The sequence below is a fragment of the Alligator sinensis genome, unplaced genomic scaffold (genome assembly GCF_000455745.1).
Source record: "Alligator sinensis unplaced genomic scaffold, ASM45574v1 scaffold768_3, whole genome shotgun sequence".
NCBI lineage: Eukaryota > Metazoa > Chordata > Crocodylia > Alligatoridae > Alligator > Alligator sinensis.
The window spans coordinates 531,606-552,472 of NW_005842135.1; the positions used below are offsets into that span (position 1 = coordinate 531,606).

The 20,867-nt window shown below is 41.7% G+C and overlaps 1 protein-coding gene across 3 annotated transcripts in view; it reads left to right on the top strand.

Annotated features, from left to right (window-relative positions):
• The window catches only part of LOC102377416 (cytochrome c oxidase assembly protein COX16 homolog, mitochondrial), an 86,282-nt gene that overhangs the window by 26,499 nt on the left and 38,916 nt on the right, over positions 1-20,867 (top strand). For 2 of the 3 annotated variants that reach the window (XM_025205966.1, XM_006025173.3), the window contains one exon: positions 1,560-1,637. In XM_025205966.1, the coding sequence (XP_025061751.1) occupies positions 1,560-1,637 (78 nt within the window). Of the gene's footprint in view, positions 1-1,559; positions 1,638-2,467; positions 5,067-20,867 lie in introns of those variants that run through there. The other variant, XM_025205967.1, reaches the window with a different exon arrangement.

The window sequence follows — 20,867 nt, forward strand, 5'->3', positions numbered from 1 at the left end:
CCACAGTGGCAACAGTGGGAGTCCAACAGTGGCAGTGGGAGCCTGGCGGCAGCAAGCACAGAGCTCCCAAGGAGCTCCGTTAAGTGTTTAAAGTGCATTTAAAATGCAGGTTCGGCATTTGCGAATATTTGAAACTGCAAATGCTGAACCCGTGAATACCGAGGGTTTCCTGTAGAAGGATTTAGTCTGCAGTGCTACTGATCCAGCACCTGTCAGCTTCTGAGGGGAGATATTATAACTATTACTGTTTCTGTGGCAGACCTTCATTTTTCTGATGAAAAATGAAATATGACTGCACCTTTCAGAAGGAATACACTCAGAACTTTTTTTAAACACAGCACATGCTACTTTGTGGTATCCCTGAAATAATCTCAGGCGTAGCATGCTGATTAGTTAGGGCATGCTATTTAACTGCTCTGTGTGGCACAACATAACAGCTGTGAGACTCAGAATATTGTTAAAGCTGTGTCATGAGCCTGATATATTTCAGTAGATCAGTCAGTATTGTATGGAAAACTGCCGCCACATTAATTGGAGAAGTAGTTGGCAGGGAAAGGAGTTAACAGCACAGGACAGAAAGTACAAGGACTTTTTTTGCTCATGTCCTTAAAGCCTCCTTTTTTTTCCCCTCTCCTTCCACTTCTCAGACATGCCTTTCCATGAATTCCGCTTGCACGCCTTTTGTACATCTGCCAGTGGGCCTTTACAGAAAAACAGAAATTTGTCAGGCTAGAACAAGAGTCAGTGATTCTTCTGTGTGGCAACTTAGGCAGGACTTAATGGTATGCATTAACAATATTTGATCTGTTTGCCAAGCTATGACAGGGCTCTGAGGCACTGGAGTCATAAAAGTATTTTTGCACTTTGTGTGTTTGCCTGCCATAGGAAGAGATCATTTTATGATTTTCTTCATGTAGATGTGAGACGTTACATTGCCAGTTTCTCCCTTTCTTATTCCTTTTCATAAACTTCAGCGGTATGGTGAATACTCTAACAGCCAATGAGGAGGTAATGAAGACAGATACACTGGATTTGATTTCTTCAGCTACCAGTAATGTACAGTGGAACCATGGTTCCAACCTGCTACTTTGTTTCAGAACTTTATTAACTAGATCCTTTATGCACAGACATCAGAATAAGTCAGCTGGATGCTTCTCACCATTTTCAAACTCAGATGGGGAAGTAATACGTTTTTGCAGTGATGTTAAGGCCTCTCTGTTTATGATAAATCAAGAAACTATTTGAAAAAATGTATATGAAAATGGTGAGGACTGGAGTACAGGGAATGGACTCTCAGTAAATCTCAGTGCCATTACAGTCCTTTCCACATAGATGAGGAAATTTGTGAGAGCCATAGAGAGACTGAAGTGGACAAAAGCTCTGATACCCGCTGTTCACCTTGAGGCTTGCCTTGTGGTAGATTGCAAAGCATCATAATATGTGTGGTGCATTTGGTTAATGTGCTTTCTTGTCATAATCCATAGATAGTGCTTTTCAGTGTGCTGTGCCTCTAATAGTTGTTGCTACTCTGATTACTTTTTCTCTGTTTAATATTTCAGCTGCTTGTTATTGGAGGATCATTTGGTCTCCGTGAGTTTGCTCAGATTCGATATGATTATCAAAAACTCCATAGGAAGGTATGTTGTGTTTTTGTTTTTCACTTCCCTCTGTATCTGTTGTACACCACAGAACTGTGAGGCCTAGAGAAATGGTAGGGTTTGGGATGTGCTCAGCATGTGTCTGATACATGGTTGGGCTTATAGGCAGCACTGTAATGCAGATGATGATGATGAAACTGTAAACTTTGAGTAGCAATGAGGTTGGAGAACATAAATACTATGAGTGATAGTTTGAATGGCTGAACAGCAACTCCTTGGATTGCCTAAGGAGTGGCAGAATAGGTTTCTAAAGAAAAAAAAAATGACTCAGCTGGAAGAATAGAGATTGTAATGACCCATTGTCTGGATTAGGAAAATAACAAATGTCTTGAAAGGTATTTTAACCAGCATGTCTTCTGACATTTTTAACATCATTTGGTGTCTTGTCCAGACAAGCCTTATCTTTATTTGGGCAAAGTCAGCCCTTTCTGTGAGGTGGTGATGCTTAGCCACAGGGGGACAGCCTGTGTTGACTATGATAAGCTAACACACTTGAATTTGATAAATCCTTTTCTTTAGACTCCATGGCCACATCCACATGAGCCTGGACATTTGTTTCCCCGGGGAATGCCTGTGCCACGCGCCTTCTGGTGTGTGGCAGGTTACCACATGTGGGGCAAGGGAGACTGGGGCCAGCACTGGGCTGGCCCTAGCAGCTTTACCTGGGGGCCTCCCAGGGCTGCAGCAGTGGTGATCCATTGGCTTGGAGCCTGGCTGGCAGCTAGAGGATGACTCCGGCTGGCCAGGCTCCGGTTTTGGATGGCGCATGGTTCCCCCATGCGCTGCTCATTTTTTTTTTGTGTGTGCAGGTTTTTTTGACCTGGGGATCTCCTGGGGTCAACCCACCACCACCTTGCACCACGGAGAACAGCTGAATGTGCAGCATGTGGTGCCACAGACATGTCAGCGGTGCCACAATACAGCACATCTGTGGCTCATGGGGGCATCCTTCTACCTTTCCTCAAGCCTTTCTTCATGTTCCTGAAGTTAAAATCTCTCAACTCAGAAGCAGCTAGCTCAGGCGTGATATACGGGACCTTTAAGCACTAATACTCTAGTTCTAATTCTGGACAGGTTGTAGTGATTGAGCATGCTCAAGTGCTATTGCCATCTTTTAATATTCAGTATCCAGTATGAGATGACCTATAAGAACCTGCACACATACTGCTGCAAGTGATGGTGGTGATTAAAAGAAAATGCACCACATAGTTAAGGTTGTCCTGAACCAGTGCCTCAGTTTAGTCCATGGAGGTATTCATTGATGCTGCTGGGTGAGATTCTGTGCTGTACTCTTGAGAGAGGTAAAAGGAGGAGTTTAAATAGCTAAAGTAGCTCCATGTTTGTGCCTTTTTCATCCTGGAATTGTTCTTGGGGCTGATGAGACTCATGCTGTAATGTAGACAAACATAGGGGCAGTCCTTTGGGATGCAGCACTGTTCAGAATCTCTACAGCATTGTGGGACATACATTTGCCCCCAGCCCCGTCCTCGGTATGCCCCCCAAGGCTTACGCAGGGTTCTTGGAAGGTGGCCTTAGAGCTGCCTTCCACATTTTCATCAAGGAATCTTTCTGGCCTGGGCTACTGGGGTCCCTCAACACCACTCTAGCCCTTTAACCAAACATAAAGGGATCATACGAAGACTGAAAAACTCACCTGTTATATTTATTTCACTCTTCATCCAGAGTTTGACATTTGGCTTATGTGTTGTGCAGGGGTCTTGTCTCTCTTCTTTCCATGAATCGCATTGAAACTTTCTAACCGCTTAACCCTGGGCTAACAGATTGCATGACTAACTGCATGTTTTGGATTGTGTTAATATATACATCATAGTGGCGTACTTAGATAGCTACCATGTGCAGGGTCCTGTATTGTCTTCCAACTCTACAAAGGCATGTAGTAACCAGCATTTTTAACATTTTCTCAATAAAACTCTAAATGAGTTGTGTGACCCATAGAACAGGAGAGTGGTATACTTGTTTGTGAACAACCCTGTTGTTCAACTAGACAGTGGTATAAGATGGCTCAAACACAAAGCTTGCACACAGAAGATTTGTTTCATGAGATCAGAGATTCTAAAAGGGGTTAACTTGCTTCAGCTGAAGTCTGTATTACTTAAGGCAGCTGCATCTTTTAGCATTTTTTCCAGTATCATTTTATGTAGAAATAGATGATAGTTAAACAGAACAATATAGTCTCTATAGAGAGCTACAAACATAGACATTGTACTGGTTATAGACTGATCAGAACAATGTACTCCAGCAGTTTTTGTTTTTATGTCCATACAAATAGCTGTAAGAAACATTTTAGCTTATAAACTAAGGTAGGGACAAGAGATGAGAATTTATTTTAAACAATAAAAAGGAAACAATCCTGGTTTAGATAGAACACAAATTCTAAGCAAAGAACGTTACATTTACATAATGCAAAACCTGTTGAAAAGCCTGATGATCTATTTCATTTGTCAGGCATTAATGTATTTTGTATTGGAGCAGAATATGCTGTTGTTTTTATAGAGCCTAGTTGTAGCACAAATCTTAATCAGAAGAACAAGGATAGGCACTCTTTTTGGTGGATGAGTGACCATCTACAAATAGAAATAAATACAATAATTAGGATTTTTGTATTTTGGAATTATAATAAATTCCACCACTTTCATATGAAGATCTCAGAACACTAGCAAAACATTTCAAATGAATTGAGTGTCCAAGTCTTTCTGTCACACTGGTCAGCATTATTTTACAGATTGGCAAATTGAAGGTTAGATCATTGAAATTATTTTTTTCAGGTTTAGGCAGGGATTGTGGAAGAGTTGGGAATACAAACCAAGGCCCCTGTTCTGCCCATCTTCAACATGAAGGTGCATGCAGCCAGGGTACACTGAATGAGATGAGAGCATTGCCTAAAAGAGGGGTGCTCAACTCCTGGCCTGTGGACCAGATCTGGCCCCCAGCAATGTCATCCAACCTGCAGAGCTCCCCACAGGTCTCTAAATTTGGTGGCAGGGGTGTACAAGCATTGTTCCCCTGCTGCCAGGTTTCTGGACCTGTGAGGAGCCCTGGGCCCTGCTCACTAGATCAGATGCCTGATCCCAGCATGCAGGGGCAGCCTGGGACTGCTAGGGCCTAATCCTGGCATATGGAGCTGAGATAGGGTAGCACCATGTCCTCCCAGCATGTGGGGTTAGGAGAGGGTGGTACTAGGCCCCAGAGTCCAATCTCAGCATGCAGAATCAGGGGGTGGCGCCAGGCCTTCCCTGTACATGGAGCTGGGAGGAGATGGGTCCCAGAGCTTGATTCCTATGCGTGGGGACAGGAGGAGGAGATTTCATAGACATTTGGGCTGGAAGGGACCCCAGAGGATCATCGAGTCCAGCCCCCTGCCCAGGGGCAGGAAGTCAGCAGGGATCATAGGATCCCAGCAAGATAAACATTCAAAAGTGTCTTGAAGGCGTTCGAAGTGGGTGCTTGAACCACCTCCTGTGGCAGTCTTCTCCAAACCTTGGCGGCTCGGACAGTGAAGAAGTTCTTCCTTATGTCCAGCCTGAAACGGTCGCAGAGGAGTTTGTGACCATTCGATCTTGTCATCCCTTGGGGTGCTCTGGTGAACAGATGTTCTCCCAGCTCTTGGTGAACACCCCTAATAAGCTTATAGGTGGCCACCAGATCACCCCTGAGCCTGTGCTTTTCCAGGCTGAAGAGTCCCATGGCTCTCAGCCTCTCTTCATAAGGTCCGTTATCCTGACCTCTGATCATGCGCGTGGCTCTCCTCTGCACCCTCTCAAGCTTCTCTACATCCTTTTTGAATTGTAGAGCCCAAAACTGGACACAGTACTCCAGCTGTGGCCTCACCAAGGCCGAGTACAATGGGAGAATGGGCCCCAGATCCTAATCCCAACATGTGGAGCCAGCCAAGGCTGCGCAGATCATGATTTTGGTGTGTGGGGCTCAATCTTCTCAGTACACTGGCCCTGTGCTACTCATTTGGCCCATGGGACCAAAAGCTTGAGCACCACTCATCTAGTAAGATCTGCAGTTTCTCTGTCCCTTTCCTTTGGGCTGAATTCAAAATGGGGAAGCTACAATCTGCTTCTTTTTGTGACCTTTAGTATTATAATGTGTTTTCTTTACAATTTGCTAATACTAATGCCCTTTGTTAGGCAACATTGAACACACATTTCTAGGGTATCTCTCTGTATTGCGTAGTAAATTTTTAATCCTAAACCATAGTACCAGGGTAGTCTTCTGACCCTGAATAGTTTTTGCCTGCTTGTTTTCTCTTATTGTGACCACAGCTGTTGAGTTAAAGGGAAAATCAGATCAGTGAGAGAGCATTTACTTATACAGTAACTTTTGGAAGGAGGAATTGTAGTAAAGCTACTGGCCTTTGAACAACGAAGAATCAGAGTAGTCACTGCTTTTTCTCATTCATGTGGCTTAATGTACAAAAGCCCTGTTAATGACATTCCCTAAGTTATTAATACCCATCTGGCTTGACAAAGAGATGGTAAAGATAACGTGATATGATTCACATTTGATAATACAAATGTATAGACATACAATACAAACTAAAATGTGGCTTGGATGGTAGGGTGAGTGGGTAGTTTTAGTTTAGTGAATGCTGACATCTTAAGAACAGATGTTATATCCATTTTGAGGAAATTCTTTGGGTTTTTGCAAGTCCATCTTTTCCTTAAAATGTTTAAAAAGGTGTTTTAGAGGGTGTTTAGTTATTTTGGCTGCTGACAGCAGTAAAAAAAACACCTCACTTTACCAGAAGAAGCAGCATGTTAGTTCAACCCAGCTCTGCAGCATCTGTATAGACTGGGGCTTCAGTGGGTTTTTTGGCGCTTTTATTTAATAGCTGAGCCTAAAAAGCTCCACTAAAGCTCTCGATCTATACAGATGTTGGGCAAACCAGGTCCAGCTAGCACAGTGTTTCTTCTGGGCATTTGCTGGGCTCCATGCAGAAGTACACCGAGTTTAAAGTAAAGCACATTTTGTTTTAGGGGTTTTTTTCCACGTCTGCAAGCAGCCTTAAATTATCTAGAACTCAAGTACTTAAATTATTCACATTCATTGAGTACATTGAAAAGTCCAGTCTATTTACCTGTTTGATGCTGGTTTGGGGGTTTTTTTTTGGTTGGTTTGTTTTTTTGGGGGTTTTTGTTTTTTTACTGAGGGCTATATTTAGAGGGCCTTAATAATGGAAACACCTTTTTTGGGGGGCCTGAATAGAAATTGAGCAAGGACCTTAGTATTTAACCTCCAGAAAAAAATCTCAGTCAGTGCAAGTCAGTTTTGCAATAAAAGCCCAAATAGCGCATTAAACAGAGCTCTGTTGGGATCCTAATTGTTTCATTTTATGAGAAGGTACATTGCAAAGGAAAATACCTTATAGAAAAAATAAATATGCTTATACAAAAATCCTGTAAAATTTAATGGGAATGAAACAAACAGCTTTGCTTAGAAAAATATTCTAAAAATTGATAGACTTGATAGACTTCTTACACATTTTTTAATGTAAGCTATAGAAATACAGGTTCCTGCTGTAGAATTCTGACAATTGGGTTTAAATAAAAAATTATAGACAAGTATTATCCTATAAAATTTCTAAAACCTTTTCCATAAGGACAGGGTTTTGAATTGAACATTATATCATCATCAGACGGATATTGTAGCCAGCCAGATCATAGCAAATACTTGCCTTTTCTGAAGATCAGACACAAGGTGTCTTTCTGGACTGTCTGATTGGCTTGTATTTCCTGCAGCGTGCAATGAGTGGGGGATGAAGTGATTAGCTGTACTGCTGGAAGTCTTCAGCTCTTGTGGGAGTGTTAGTGCTTTGAGCACATCAGCAGACTCTTCTGACCCACCGAATACCGTCTTCAACTCTGAAGGAAGTTTAATTTAGTTCTGTTTGGGTGAACGAATGATCACTGCAAAGCAAGATCACAGAGGTGGAATGGGTAAGGCTAAATAAGCGAAAACGTATAAGGCAAACCAAGATCCTGAAGGCTGTGTATGGTTGAACAGTTATCGAGAAATAAGAATCTGTAGGTTTTTATGGCAGGAAGCAAAGCACCAGAGCTACTGTCTGCAAGTATTTACCTACTGAGACATATACCCCCAAATTATTGTTACTGTACTAGCCCTTTCAGCATTTATAAAATAAGTAGTTCCTAATCTCTGCTTTGTACAGTGTGTGCAAACTAGGTGTAAAATGCTACCAGATGAGAATGATAGTGTTTAGTGTTTTAGATCTTTTATAGGTGTAAACAAATACCCAACTGACCGTGAAGGATCAAACTGCAATATTCACTTAACAAGTGTAAGCCTATTCTTTTATATGATACCCACCCTCAGTTGCCCTGCATTAAAGTGTGTGGCCTCAGTGTAGGACTCTGGAGATTAAAATCCAAATGGTGTACAGTGAATACAAATTAAGGCTTGACCTCTTCTTTCAGGACTTAATCTTTTGTGAGTATTAAAACTGCAAACCTAGAAAGATTACAAAGGGACACAACAAAAGCCTGTTCCCAGTATAGTGCAGTGACAGTGAAGTTGAGAAGGAAGCCATTAGTAAGTGAGCTTAGAGAGTAAACCCTCTTTTATACAGTGAAAGCAGATTGCTGTAATAAATTGCTGTAGGGGAATGGCAGGGATCTGAACCTACCAGCAAACCTTTGCAAACAGCAGAGTGATATTCAGCTGCCTGTGAGAGACAGCTTGTAGGCTTCTCCAGTGAATTAGTGTAGCTGTGGCCAACCAATTCTCATGTATTTTATTGTGTGTGTCTCAGTAATTGGTATCTTAAAACTCTCTCTCAGAATCATTTAATTAATATGAGGATTGCCTTTCCTAAAAGATCACAGTGCTATCCCTTATCATGAGCTGAAGAAAAGCTGGAAAATGTGGTGAATGGAGGATTGTTTTGAAGACCTTATGTTCTCTATCATTCTTCCAGAGCAAAGCAGATTAGGGGGAAAAAAAAAAGATTAAAAAAATCAAAAGGCAATACAGGGACCTAATATTTCTTATAATATAAAATCATATGATTTTTTTTATCTGAGCTTATGGGGGGGTTGGGTTTTTTTTGACACAGCTGTGATTTTTGTGTCTGTGGAGTTAGCGGTATTGCAATGTGTATATTTTAAAGTATATTTTAAGATATAACAGTATATTTTATAAAGTATATTTTAAGAAGGGCACTTTGTGACCAAACACTTGTTCAACAGATCTCTAAACTGTACATTTGGTCCAATAAAAGATATAACAAAAAGACCTCCTTTTGTCTCTAACATAGACCTGGTCAATTTTAGGGCTTCAATATGTTATAATGGGTCCCTGGTTTGACCTTTAAGCTGGTTGTTGACACACAGCCCCCATTCCCATCCCATTCCTGCCCCCTCTCTCCCCCAGCCTGGCTGAATTTCAGTAACTTTCACTGATTTCAACAACGTTTACTAGTATCTTGTTCATAAAACATTGGGTTCCTGGCCTCTGTTCTCAGCTCTGCCTCAGAGCTCTTTTATGAAATTATATAGGCAGACAAGGTTCTTTGGGTAAATGTGATATATTTTATTAAACCAACTAAATAGTTGGAAAAAAATGTTCTTTGCAAGCTTTTTTGAAATTTTATTTTATTTTTAAATTTAAAAAAAATATGTTTTTATTTTAATGTTATGAAATTAGTTAATTCTGGGAGTCTCTATTTCTCTATCTGTAAAATGGAGTTAATAATGTTCTCTGACCTCATACTGAGGATTGGAGACTATTTAAATTAATTAACATGTCTTTTTATTTGTAATGTTGCTTGTAGCCGTGTTGGTCTAAGGACATAGGCAGACAAGGTTCTTTGGGCAGATGTGATATCTTTTATTGGAGTAACTAAATAGTTGGAAAAATTGTTCTTTGCAAGCTTTTGGGCACAAACACTTTCCCTATACCTGAAAAAGGGCATTTGTGCCCAAAAGCTTGCAAAGAACAATTTTTCCAGCTGTTTAGCTAGTTTAATAAAAGATATCACATCTACGCAAAGAACTTTGTCTTTTTATTTGGAAGGCATTGTTTTAGTGCAGGGGAGGGCAAAATGCGGCCCAGGGGCCAGATGCGGCCCGCCAGGCCATTCCGGCCTGCAGGGCCCCTAAAAAAATTACAAAATTAATATTTGTCTGCCCCTGGCTGCCTGTCATGTGGCCCTTGATGGCTTGCCATAACTCAGTAAGTGGCCCTCTGCCCGAAATAATTGCCTACCCCTGTCTCAGTTCAAATTATTTAAAAGAGAAATTGCCCTAGTGATCTCCATCCAAATGGTGATTTGGGTTAGAAAGAGGAAGATCAGGAAAAAAATGTCAGCATGACACTGTCCAGTCCCTTCAACTTTGTAGATCAGGACTACAGTTTAATCTGAATTTCTCTTAGATGTAAAATTTATTCAATCTCACATGCTTTAAAGAAAAAACTGAAGTGGGGAAAGTTTTGCTTCATGAGCTGCTGTTTGCTAATTATTCTGTACTGATTGCCCATGCAAAGTGTGACCTTCAAAGCCTCATCAGTCGCTTCACTTATGCCTGCCAAGAGTTTGGTCTTATAATCAGCATCAAGAAGACCAATATTATAAGCCAGAACATTGATTCATCACTAGCAATCACAACAAGTGAAAATGTATTGGATATTGTAAATAAATTTACGTACCTTGGCTCCCTTGTTATCAAGTCTGTCACTTGAGGCTGAGCTGAATACTCATTGGCAAAGCATCAGGTGTCATGAGCAAATGAGTGTGGAACAACAAACTGACTGTTAAGACCATGGTCAAAGTATATCATGCTTGTGGCGTCAATACCCGTTTGTATGGCAGTGAATCCTGGACCACACAACTACCTGAGAAAAGCACCTCAACCGCTGCCACTTATGCTGTTTAGGAATTTCCTGGCAGAAACTAAGTTGCCTATGCTGTGGTCTTTGAATATGCTAACATTCCAAGCATCCATTCTCTTCTCAGTCAGCATTGACTTGATCATATGCAGAGAATGCAATGGGTATATACCCTAGGATCTCTTGTATAGAGAACTCTATAGGAGAAAGGCCATGTGGGCATCCTTATCTCCATTTCAGAGATATTTGCAAGAGAGAGATGAAGGCAGTGAATATTGAACAAAATGACTGGAAGAAGATTGTTGAGGATCAGAGCTCTTGGAAACAAGTCTATTATGCATAGAATGTTGGTCTAATAAAAGATATCAAATTCACCGAAGGAACCTTGTCTGCATAGAATGAAGGCTTTTAAAGGAAAGAAGAGCCTACCAGGCAGAGAAAAGAATAAATTTCAGGAAGAGCCCTGCACCACATTCAGGACTGTTCAATATAAATTTCACGTGATAAGTGTGGAAGGGACTGTCATTCAAGAATTCAGCTCTGCAGCCTCACTCACAAATGTTTAATAAACTGATGCCTCACTCGGTGCATATCTATTGTCTCACAAGACAGACAGATGCCTGTTGTCTTTTAGGGGAGCCCAGGATTCCAATCTAACATTTTCTCATTATCTTGCGCAAATCACCCAAATGCCAACAGTGCCTTCCCAATTGGGTATGTGTACACTGCAGTCCAACAACAGTTCTTGAAACTAGCTAACACAGGTACTGCAATGTAGACATTGCACTGTAAAGTTAGGTAAATACCCAGAGGGTTAGCTGATGTTGGGTGCTGGGTTGGCATGGCTATACTTCTTTCAGTACTTGAGCTAAGATGTTCAAATCTGTCTCAAATATGTCTTCAGATATTGCAGTCACACCTTGGACTACAGCATGGACACCCTTACATTCTATTGCAAGCTTTAGCTACTAGTTACTGTTTTTGCCATAGGCAGCCATACATATCTTCTGGATTCTCTCAATGGAGAAGTAGCATTCCCAGGAATGCATGGTGCTGAATAGGGCTGTGTGAAGCTTCGCTGGCTGTTTCGTTTCAACACTGTTTCGACTCATTTTGAGCTCGAAACAGTGACACTGAAACAAAATGAAGGGCTTCAAAACAGTCTCGAAACTAAACGAGGCCAGTCTAAATGTGTCGAATTTTGAAGCAGCTGGCAGGGGAGAGCCAGGGTTGTGCTCTGAGCAGCTGTTCAGCCCCATGTGGCTCAGTCCAGCAGGAAGCGCAGTCCTAGCTCTCCCCGCCTCCTTGGATCAGCTCTGGTGTACAGCCCAAGACAAATCAGCTCATGCATGGACCTGCCACCACCCCGATCCCAAGGCGGCGGTGGGTCCCCACACAAGCTGATTTTCCCTGAGCCCAACACCAGAGCCAATTGGAAGAGGGTGTGGTGCCCGGAGCAAATCAGCTCCTGCGGGGATCCTGGGGCAGGCTGTATCCCCGCATGAACTAATTTGCCCCAGGCCTGCCTGCCGCTGGCTCCAGGCGGCAGCACCAGACTCCTGTAATCTGGGAGGCAGATCAGGGCCTTTGCCCCTGGGACAGTTCGGCACAGCCCCCACAACCCTCCTGGGGGGTGCAGGTGAGCCTCCGGTCTGTCTACCAGATGACAGGAGGCTGGTGCTGTCAGCTGGGCGTAGCCTGTGCCGGAAAGATCGGTGCTGCCACTGGCCCCAGCCATCTGGCAGGCAGATCGGAGGCTTGCCTGCACCCCTGGGAAGGCTGTGAGGGGTGTGCTGACCTGCTCCCGGGGGTGCAGGTCCCAATCTGCCTCCCAGATCACAGGAGGCTGGTGCTGCTGCCTGGGGCCAGTGGCAGCACCAATCTTCCTGGCGCTGGCTACAGATGAAATGTTAAAACAGCATTGAAACAGCCATAGAGTTTCGATGAAACGAAATGGAACAGTGCTTTCAAAATGAAATGAATCTTGAAACGAAACACTGTTTTGTCGAAACGGAAGTCAAAGCACAACGATGCTGTTTCACACAGCCCTAGTGCTGCATATAGGTTAGAGTTTCACGTTTACTTTTTGGAAAAGTATGTGCATTTCCTACATATTCTTTTGTAATGCCTACATAATTTTATTGGCTTTTCTATAAAGAAAATATGGAAATGAAATTAAGATGTCAGATTTCTAATTACAGATTCTCAACAATGCTGCATAAAACATTCCTCCCCCCTCCCACCCAGTTGCAGAGTTTTAGAATGTCAGCAAGTTATTGAGATGTGAACTATGTTTGAGTGCATCAGTGTTTTAAAAAAAATTAGGTTTTTCTGCCAGCAGAAGGATTCCTAGCTGTAGTGCTAGCTGTAACTAACTGTCTTTCTTCATGCCATCTTTGCTTGCTTGCTTGCTTTCAAGACCTTCCAGTGTGTTAGAAAATGCACCTTACACATTTTTATGTAAAATAAAATTACAGAAGGTACAAGAATCTGGCTGTAAATGTTTCTCATCTACACATTTAGTAACCTAATGAATTATATTAGTGTACCAATGGGTTATGACAAATTTATACAAAATGGATAGATATCCACAGCTTAGAAACCACATCACACTGTGGGCAAATCTTGTATGGCCAACATCTTGAATGATTCCCCTGCCTCTAGAAGGAGTTTTATCTACTCCAGGGTGTAGGTGGATGGTTAGTATAGGTTGTTGAAGCTCACATTGCTATAACTTTATTCTTTGAAGCTATTGACCTTATACGCTTCTTTGATTCCTGCTTTATTTTTCCCTTCCCTTGCAGTCAGTAGTCTTCTGAGTTATGTGGCCCCTCTCTGGCTCCCAGGGGTTTAGGTCCACCTTCTGGAGTTTACAAAGGCCAAACTTCTTCACCAATGTTGATTCATTAAAATTAAATGGGATAATATTTTCACATTCCCCATGCATAGCTCTAATAACACAATAATAACAAAGATTCAATTAGCGCTTGACTAAATCTACACTTTATTGATACATTCAGTGGTATTGTATGTTCAATATTCTTTTGAGGGAACAATCAGCAAACTACTGTTGATGGAAAATAGGGAGATAGAAGTAGAGAAGCTCTTTGAATTAATCCATTAGCTGTTGTTTTCTTCTCTCAGGCCCATTGAGATTTTAGAAGGGAATTTTTCATTCTTGTCCATCCCATAATTTTATAGTAGGTAATTTAAAAGGATTCTGTGCATTTTTGTTTGAATTAACCTCCTTTGTGTGCAAGTATATGTTTTAAAGGAAGATATCTGCTTTTTAAATTTGTCAGCAAGGGAACATGGAGTCACTGAAATGTCTGTCACTGAAATTTGAAGAATAATTAAGTCTTCTCGTCTAGGCAAGCTTTATGCATTTAATTGGTTTTCAGCAAGCTAATCACAGTAAAGCTGTGTGGCAGGGGATTGATGATGATTACTGCTCTTTTTTTTTTCTTCTCCTTAAGCAGGTCAGGTTAGCCTGAGTCTCAAGTCTAATGAAGACAAACTTTAGCTAATTTCCTTCTGTAAGTTGATTTTCAGAGACTAAATTCATTAATGAGCTTGGCTCTGAGTCATCCAAAAATTGAAAAAAAATGTTGTTTGGTGCTTTAAAAGGCTTGTGAGAAGCATAAATTTATGAGTGCTATAAAAAACCCAAAGCTTTGTCAGACGTTCATTTGGATTTAATGAGAGAAGCATTTTACTGGATTAAAACAGACTTTGTTTTTGAGCATTACATGGCCTGTTTGGTAAAGGATTTTAAGTAGATGGATACAAAGTACAAAAGTCTTGCTCTTAATAGGCAGGGAATCAGGTGCCCTTAAACTATCTGAGCTTCTGTTGGCAGAAGGAGATTGGACCCCATTACCTCATTTTGACCACGAGTCTGAATCTTGCAAATTAGTCATTTCAGGCTTCCAGCCTGGTATGGGATGAAAGGAGGTTTTTGTAGGCTGTATGTTGGTACTACCAGGTGTTTAAACATTAGCTCTTATGATTCAGTTCGGTCTAAAAGGACTATCTGGATGGAAAGCTTTATTTATTCCCTCTTCTGTTCTTTAAGGAGTCTGGGGCCCAGCTACTAATGCTGGAGTGACACACTTTTCCACTGGGTCCTGCTGCTACTGCAACCTCCTACCCATTTTCCTTGCTTTTAGTGGCTTCAAATGGCAAACTCACTTTCTCTCTGGATACTTCTTTCATGAATTTTCCACGCTATGAGTGTAGCAGATTACAGGTCAGCCAAGGCAGTGTCCCACAAGTTGTAGTACATTAGCCCCCAAATACCATTTGTTCCTCACTCTTCCTCCCCCTCCACCCCTCAAACCATGCTGGCGGGGATAGGATTCAGGGACTCTTTGGGAAGCCAGCACTCCTCTGCTACAAAAGGGAGTTTTGGTGTCAAGCATATGTGGACTCATTGGCCATTGCCCCCCATGAAGTAGGTACAGGGGCTAAGGCACTACAGGGCAGTTTGGACAAAGGATTTTGTTTTCTTTCTGTCCTTGTGGTATTTGTGTGTGCCAGGCTTGACTACTAATGGATGCTGGAGTGGAAGTATTTGTCTCGCAGGGGCATGTGAATATAAGTGCAAAAGAACACCAGTGAAGAGAGGAAAATATGAGTCAGAACCACCTGGTCAGATCTATTAAAACTGGAATGAAACTTTGATACATAAATGAAAAGACTAAAGTTTCTTATCAATACCTAAAATAGATACAAGCATTCTGGACCATAGCCCTGTAATTAAATGGGGGTATATGATAATCCTGCATGTATAAAAAAAAATAAAAAAATATATATATATATAAAAAAAATTAATTGTAATGTGGGATAGAGTTAAGGGGGTTGAATAAACCTTAACCTGGCTATATGTTGTTTTTGTAGGTATGACACACTAATATTTTAAGGCTGTGCCAGTGTATTTTTTTGTCATTTAATATAGAATATGATGTTAATCATTTTGAATATGACTAAAGTTCCTACATAACAATCTTCAGGCTTGTCCTAATAATGCCCTTCATTGCTTCTCTCTCAAATATTTACGATGAGTCTGGGGCTTGCCTTCATAAAACATCTGTGCAAGTTCTGCTGTAAGTAGAGGTTATTACACATAATGACAATTTTTCTTCCATCTTCCATGCATAGTTGTCAGAGAGCTTTACCAATATTACTGGATGAAATATTGTAAGCCCTTGTAAGATATGGAGGTATCAGATAGGAAACTGAGACCCAGAATGAATACAGGCTTTGTGGCTAGAGCCAGGACTTAGGTACATTATTTCCACCCAAATCCAAAATTGCAATCCTAAAGTTTAGTTGTTAACTAATCTCAAACAAAGTTAAATTTTGTACCCTTGATTAAATTGTATACAATATGAGCAGTCATATTTGGTTGCTAGTAATCATGATATACTTCCAAAATTAATCACTAGTATTTTCCCATTGCATTGAAATGAACCACTAGCATGTAATTTACCTCCAAATAAACTTTTGCCCAAGCATAATGGAGTATTCAGTAACGTTTTATTTGGCCTCCCTCAAGCACTTTTTGTTCTTAGTCTGTCCTCGCACACTGGAACCTTCACCAGAATACCTCATTTGACAGACCAGTGACAACAGCATCAGATACCAGAAAGTAGCCCTCAGTGTTCAAAAGTATAAGGGCTCTAAATATAGAGCTAGTGTACCAATCCCTAGAGTGTCAACTGTTTTTAAGAGTGATTGGTGTCTTGTTGACCTTTCCTGACTGCTTCTTGTTCCTTGGGGATAGGAGGGCTCCCAAGTAGATTGGGTTCTCATTTGGGTTCTGTGGTTGACTGAAATACTGCACAAATTTGAAAAAGCAGAACTGAAACTCATTGGAAACGTAATGGCAAATGAGAGGTGAAAACAGAATGGTCTGTCTTCAAGTATTTGTCACTATACCAGGCATTTACAGCTTCACTGATGATTCAGTAGGTGACACATTCCCCCTGGGGTCCATGTTGAACCACTGCCCTGGCATGGGATGTCAGGCAATGCTAAATTGCTTCTTTTTGATGAGATGTAAAAATGTTACTTCTCTTTCATGATGTTAAAGAGTCTTGAAGCTGATTTTTTTGGTGGCTGGTGCAGCGTCACTTCTCACCTCCCTAGTAAGTAGCCTGGAGAGGCTGGAACACTGTGGAACATGTCTTCTCTTTTCATGGAGGGTGGATGGTGGTGATGGGGTGGAGCCCTTAGCAGCAACTCTTTCTACCAAATCCTTCCGCCTTTAATCCCCAAGAGGGTGAAGAGGATTCAGAATGCCCCATAGATATTTAAGGCTTGTGAGTGAAGTCCTTTTTTGGTTCAAAACTCCCACTGAATTCAAGAGAAGTTAGTTAGGAATATTGGGATTTTGTGCTCACAAGTAATGTGGTGGCAAGCATAGGGAGGATCAGCTCTCAGTGGGGCTTTTGTGTTGTGTAGTAATATTGTGTGCTGTAATATTACCATTTTTTAAAATACTGTAAGCATGATATTTGTTTCTTTGTATTATTTTCCTTTTATTTTTATATACATCAATTTAAAAAACAAAACAAAACTGCACAATCCAAGCATGATCCAATTAATCAGAATACCTACCAGTAATATGTGGAGAAGCTAGAATTTTTACTATGTGAATTTAAATTAGTTAACTCTAATCTGATCCCTTTAGATAGATCCACTATTCCCATCACATTGTTGGAGATATTCATAATATAAACGTTATTTTAATTTAAAAAATAGTATTCAAAATACAGGTGTAACTTTGGTAAGGGAATTATACTTCAGTTTTCAAAAGCACAAACATGCAACATTTCACGAATTAACTAATTAGGTTCCACATTAACTAATTAGGTGTTATAATAGGTTTGTAATATAGAAACATTTTGAAGATGGAAAGCTTTATGTTAATGCTAAGTATTGGAAAAATGGTGATTTTTTTTTTTTTTTTTTCTGTTACTGAAAAACTTCACTAGATGTCAGTATAGAAGCCATTTTTACATAGACATTGTGCAGTTAACTTGGTAGATTGTGAGTTTTCTTATTTTTATAACAGGATAAAAGTGAGCACCTTTTACAAAATGTCTAATTCTTTAAACACATACTAATTTAGGAAGGCAAAATAATAACTGGATTTTTTTATTGTTTTTGGCAAATTAATTGATTTTTAAAAAAATGCAGTTTGGGGCCAAATGGAGCCATTTACTGAATTCAGATTGAATTCAGCATATGTTCACAATTGAAAAAAAATTCAGAGTACTGGCAACCCTCACTTAGCGCTCCTATCTGGTTCCAGAAAAGCCGAGCGGTAAGCAAAACAGTGTTAGCGAAACCCATTTTTCCATAGGATTTAATGTAAATAAATATAATTGGTTCCTGTGCTCCTCCCACTCTTGGCAAGGCACTGCGTGGGCTCTGCCAAGGAAGGCATTGGCTCCTCCTGGCCTCATTGTTCCGCCACCATGATGGCCCCTGCCAGCCCGCACCTGCTGGCCACCTGTGCACCTGTACACTGCCCCAGCTGCCCCACCTGCAGGGCCTGAGTCGGGGACCCACTCGCCCAGGGATTAACAGCGAGTAGCCGGGCTCCAGCAGGTGAGTGCATGACCAGAGCAGAATGGGTCACAGACTGCAGCCCAGGAATGGGGGGGCTCCGCGGGCTTGGCTCCACTGTGGCCTAGGGCAGGGGACACTGCACACGTGTCCTTGAGCATTGGCTCGCATCGGCCCAGGCCCCGCACTCCTGCCAGCCCTGGCCTCAGGCCCTGTGCTCCTGCTGCCCTGCTGGCCCTGGCCCTGGGCACCAGCCCAGGCCCCACGCTCATGCCCCCAGCCTCCCCTTCTTGCCACCACCGCTGCTCCTCCACACCCGCCAGTTGCTCCAGCACCACGTGCCGGAGTGGACGACGGGCTCCTGGCACCCTGCCCTGGGCCCCACTGGCCCAGGCTCCATGCTTACGCTGCCTGGCCCCCTGCCTGCTGCTTCTCCCCACCGCTTCTCCCCACCTGCTCCAGCACCATGTGCCAGAGTGGACCCTGGGCTCCTGCTACCCCACCCTGGGCCCTGCCAACTGCCACTCACCGCTTCACTCGTCATCGCTACCACCGCCACCACTGTTTCCCCACCCCCGGCACCAAGCATTATAACGAAACCGCTGAGCACTAAGTGAAACAAAGTAGGTGTTTTTAATGAGCGCTACAGTGAAACTGCAGTAAGTGAAACCGCGTTCAGCAGCCTGTAGGCAATATTTCTTCAGTGTTTACAGGACATTTTTATTTGTTTTTTAAATACCATCTTAGTTTTAAAACCAACCTACTTAAAAATTTTAATTTAAAAAGGTATTCTAATTGAACTATGTTTCAGGTCTCCCTTTTTTAAAAAATCTTTTTTGGTTTGGCTGAGAGAACTGGAAAATATTTATAATGTTAATTTTGCATCAAACTAAAACTTTTTTTTAATTTAATATGTTGGTTCAACCAGCAAACTGAACATTGCTCTAGCAACTATGTTTATTATGTGTTTCAGCGTATCACAGAAAATTACTATTTTAAGATATCTATTCTTTGAAAAAAAAATAACTTCCTTTTTAAGGAAGTTAAAATTTCCTGTTTCAGAAAACTAAATAATAAGAATTTTTTTTAAGTTTTTTTTTTTTTCTTTTTTTCTCCCCACTTCCTGGGACTGTTTTTACCAATGTTAATTAATTAGACAAGTCTTTAGGTTTCGCTGCCTTGGCACAAGGAGACAATTCTGCCACAGCTCTGTACAGGAACAAAGAGGCTAGGGACAGACATTACACATAAACTGAATTAAGTGATCAGAAACTGGTTTAAACCTGTAACAGAACAGATGTTCAGTACACATAATCCAGTTTCAAAATGGCTGAAACTGGATTGAGATAAACCTGGCTGAATGTAGTATCAGACTTAACTGATTTGACTCAAACCAGTTTATGCAATGTCTGTCCCAGACCCCTTGCTGATTTAAAATAAACCTGACATCCCCAGCATCCTGGCATGCTCTGTGGGCTGGGTGGGGCTCTCTGCTCCACAGCAGGGCTGGCCCCTCGCCTTTGCTCTGAATGGAGCTCCAGAGACTGCGAGCTGCTTCCCTCCTCCCCTCACCACTCCTTGCTAAACAAGAATCCCCCCTTCCCCTCTGCCTTGCTGAGGAGGTGCCTGTGTATTAGCTAGCAGACCAGATGCTGGCTACAGTCGGGGCTGAATCAACAGGCAGAATCAAACAGGAATCAACAAGTAGCTGGTAATTTCCCTCTGTTGTTTTCTTAATTGGGTGATAAACACTGTTATCAATTCCCTGCTGGGCTAATTAGAGCTCTTGCAGAGCCTGGCCACACCCTCTCCACTCCATGCTGTGGAAGGAAAGGAGGGATGCCTCCCCGGCTTCTAGCCTGGGCCAATGCAGGCTTGTGCCTGTAGTTCCAGGATGTCTGTCTGGTTACAAAACTGATTAGCCTAGTCAGGTTAGATTAACCTGCAAAGATTGAATCGGTTCAGGCTCAGGCTTTTTGAACATCTGTCCCTAGCCAGGGAGTGAAAAGCTGACGTGTAGTCCATACGTAGGCATTCACTTCTTCCTGGAACTCCATCTGGGGGGGCACAGTTGCTGCACACGCCTTTCCACATTCAGATGACCCCAGTTTTGGGAAGACACAGGAGCCTTTTCCCCCAGATCAACTCCTAGGCCCCAGGAGGAGTTATGCAGGAGGAAAGTGTGCAGACATTCAGTCTCCCAGGAGAAACTCTCCCAGAGGGGATTTAACCCTGGTTGTTCCCATGTTATTTTTTTCTTGGAGGGGCCACTTTTGCTCTGGGAGAAAAGGCATGAACCTCTGTACACTTCTGTTTTCTACTGGGAGAATGGCAATTCTCTGGGTAGAAACTGAATATCTGTACATGGCCTGAGCAATGTTTGCACTCTGTACTCACCCTGAACTTGCACTGTATGCTTTAGTAGTAGCCAGGAACTAAAATACATATTTTACCATTAAATCTTGTAAAATTCTGCAAAATTATTTTGAACAAATGGCATGCAAAGGACTCTGTTTCCTGTTGCTTCCAAACTTTTCTGCATCAAATGTGTTCATTTTACAGACAACAAGATATTTTCTCTGTTAGAAATAATTCTGCTACTGATGTATAAGAAGAAAAGGAATTTTAGCTTGCTTTTATTTGCATTTACTCTGCAGCTTTTAACAAGAGTAAAGACTTTAACATTTTGTCATTAATAGCTAGATATGACTCTGAACAGATAGTTTTGCAGTCACTTTTCAAAGTGGAACTGGAAATTAT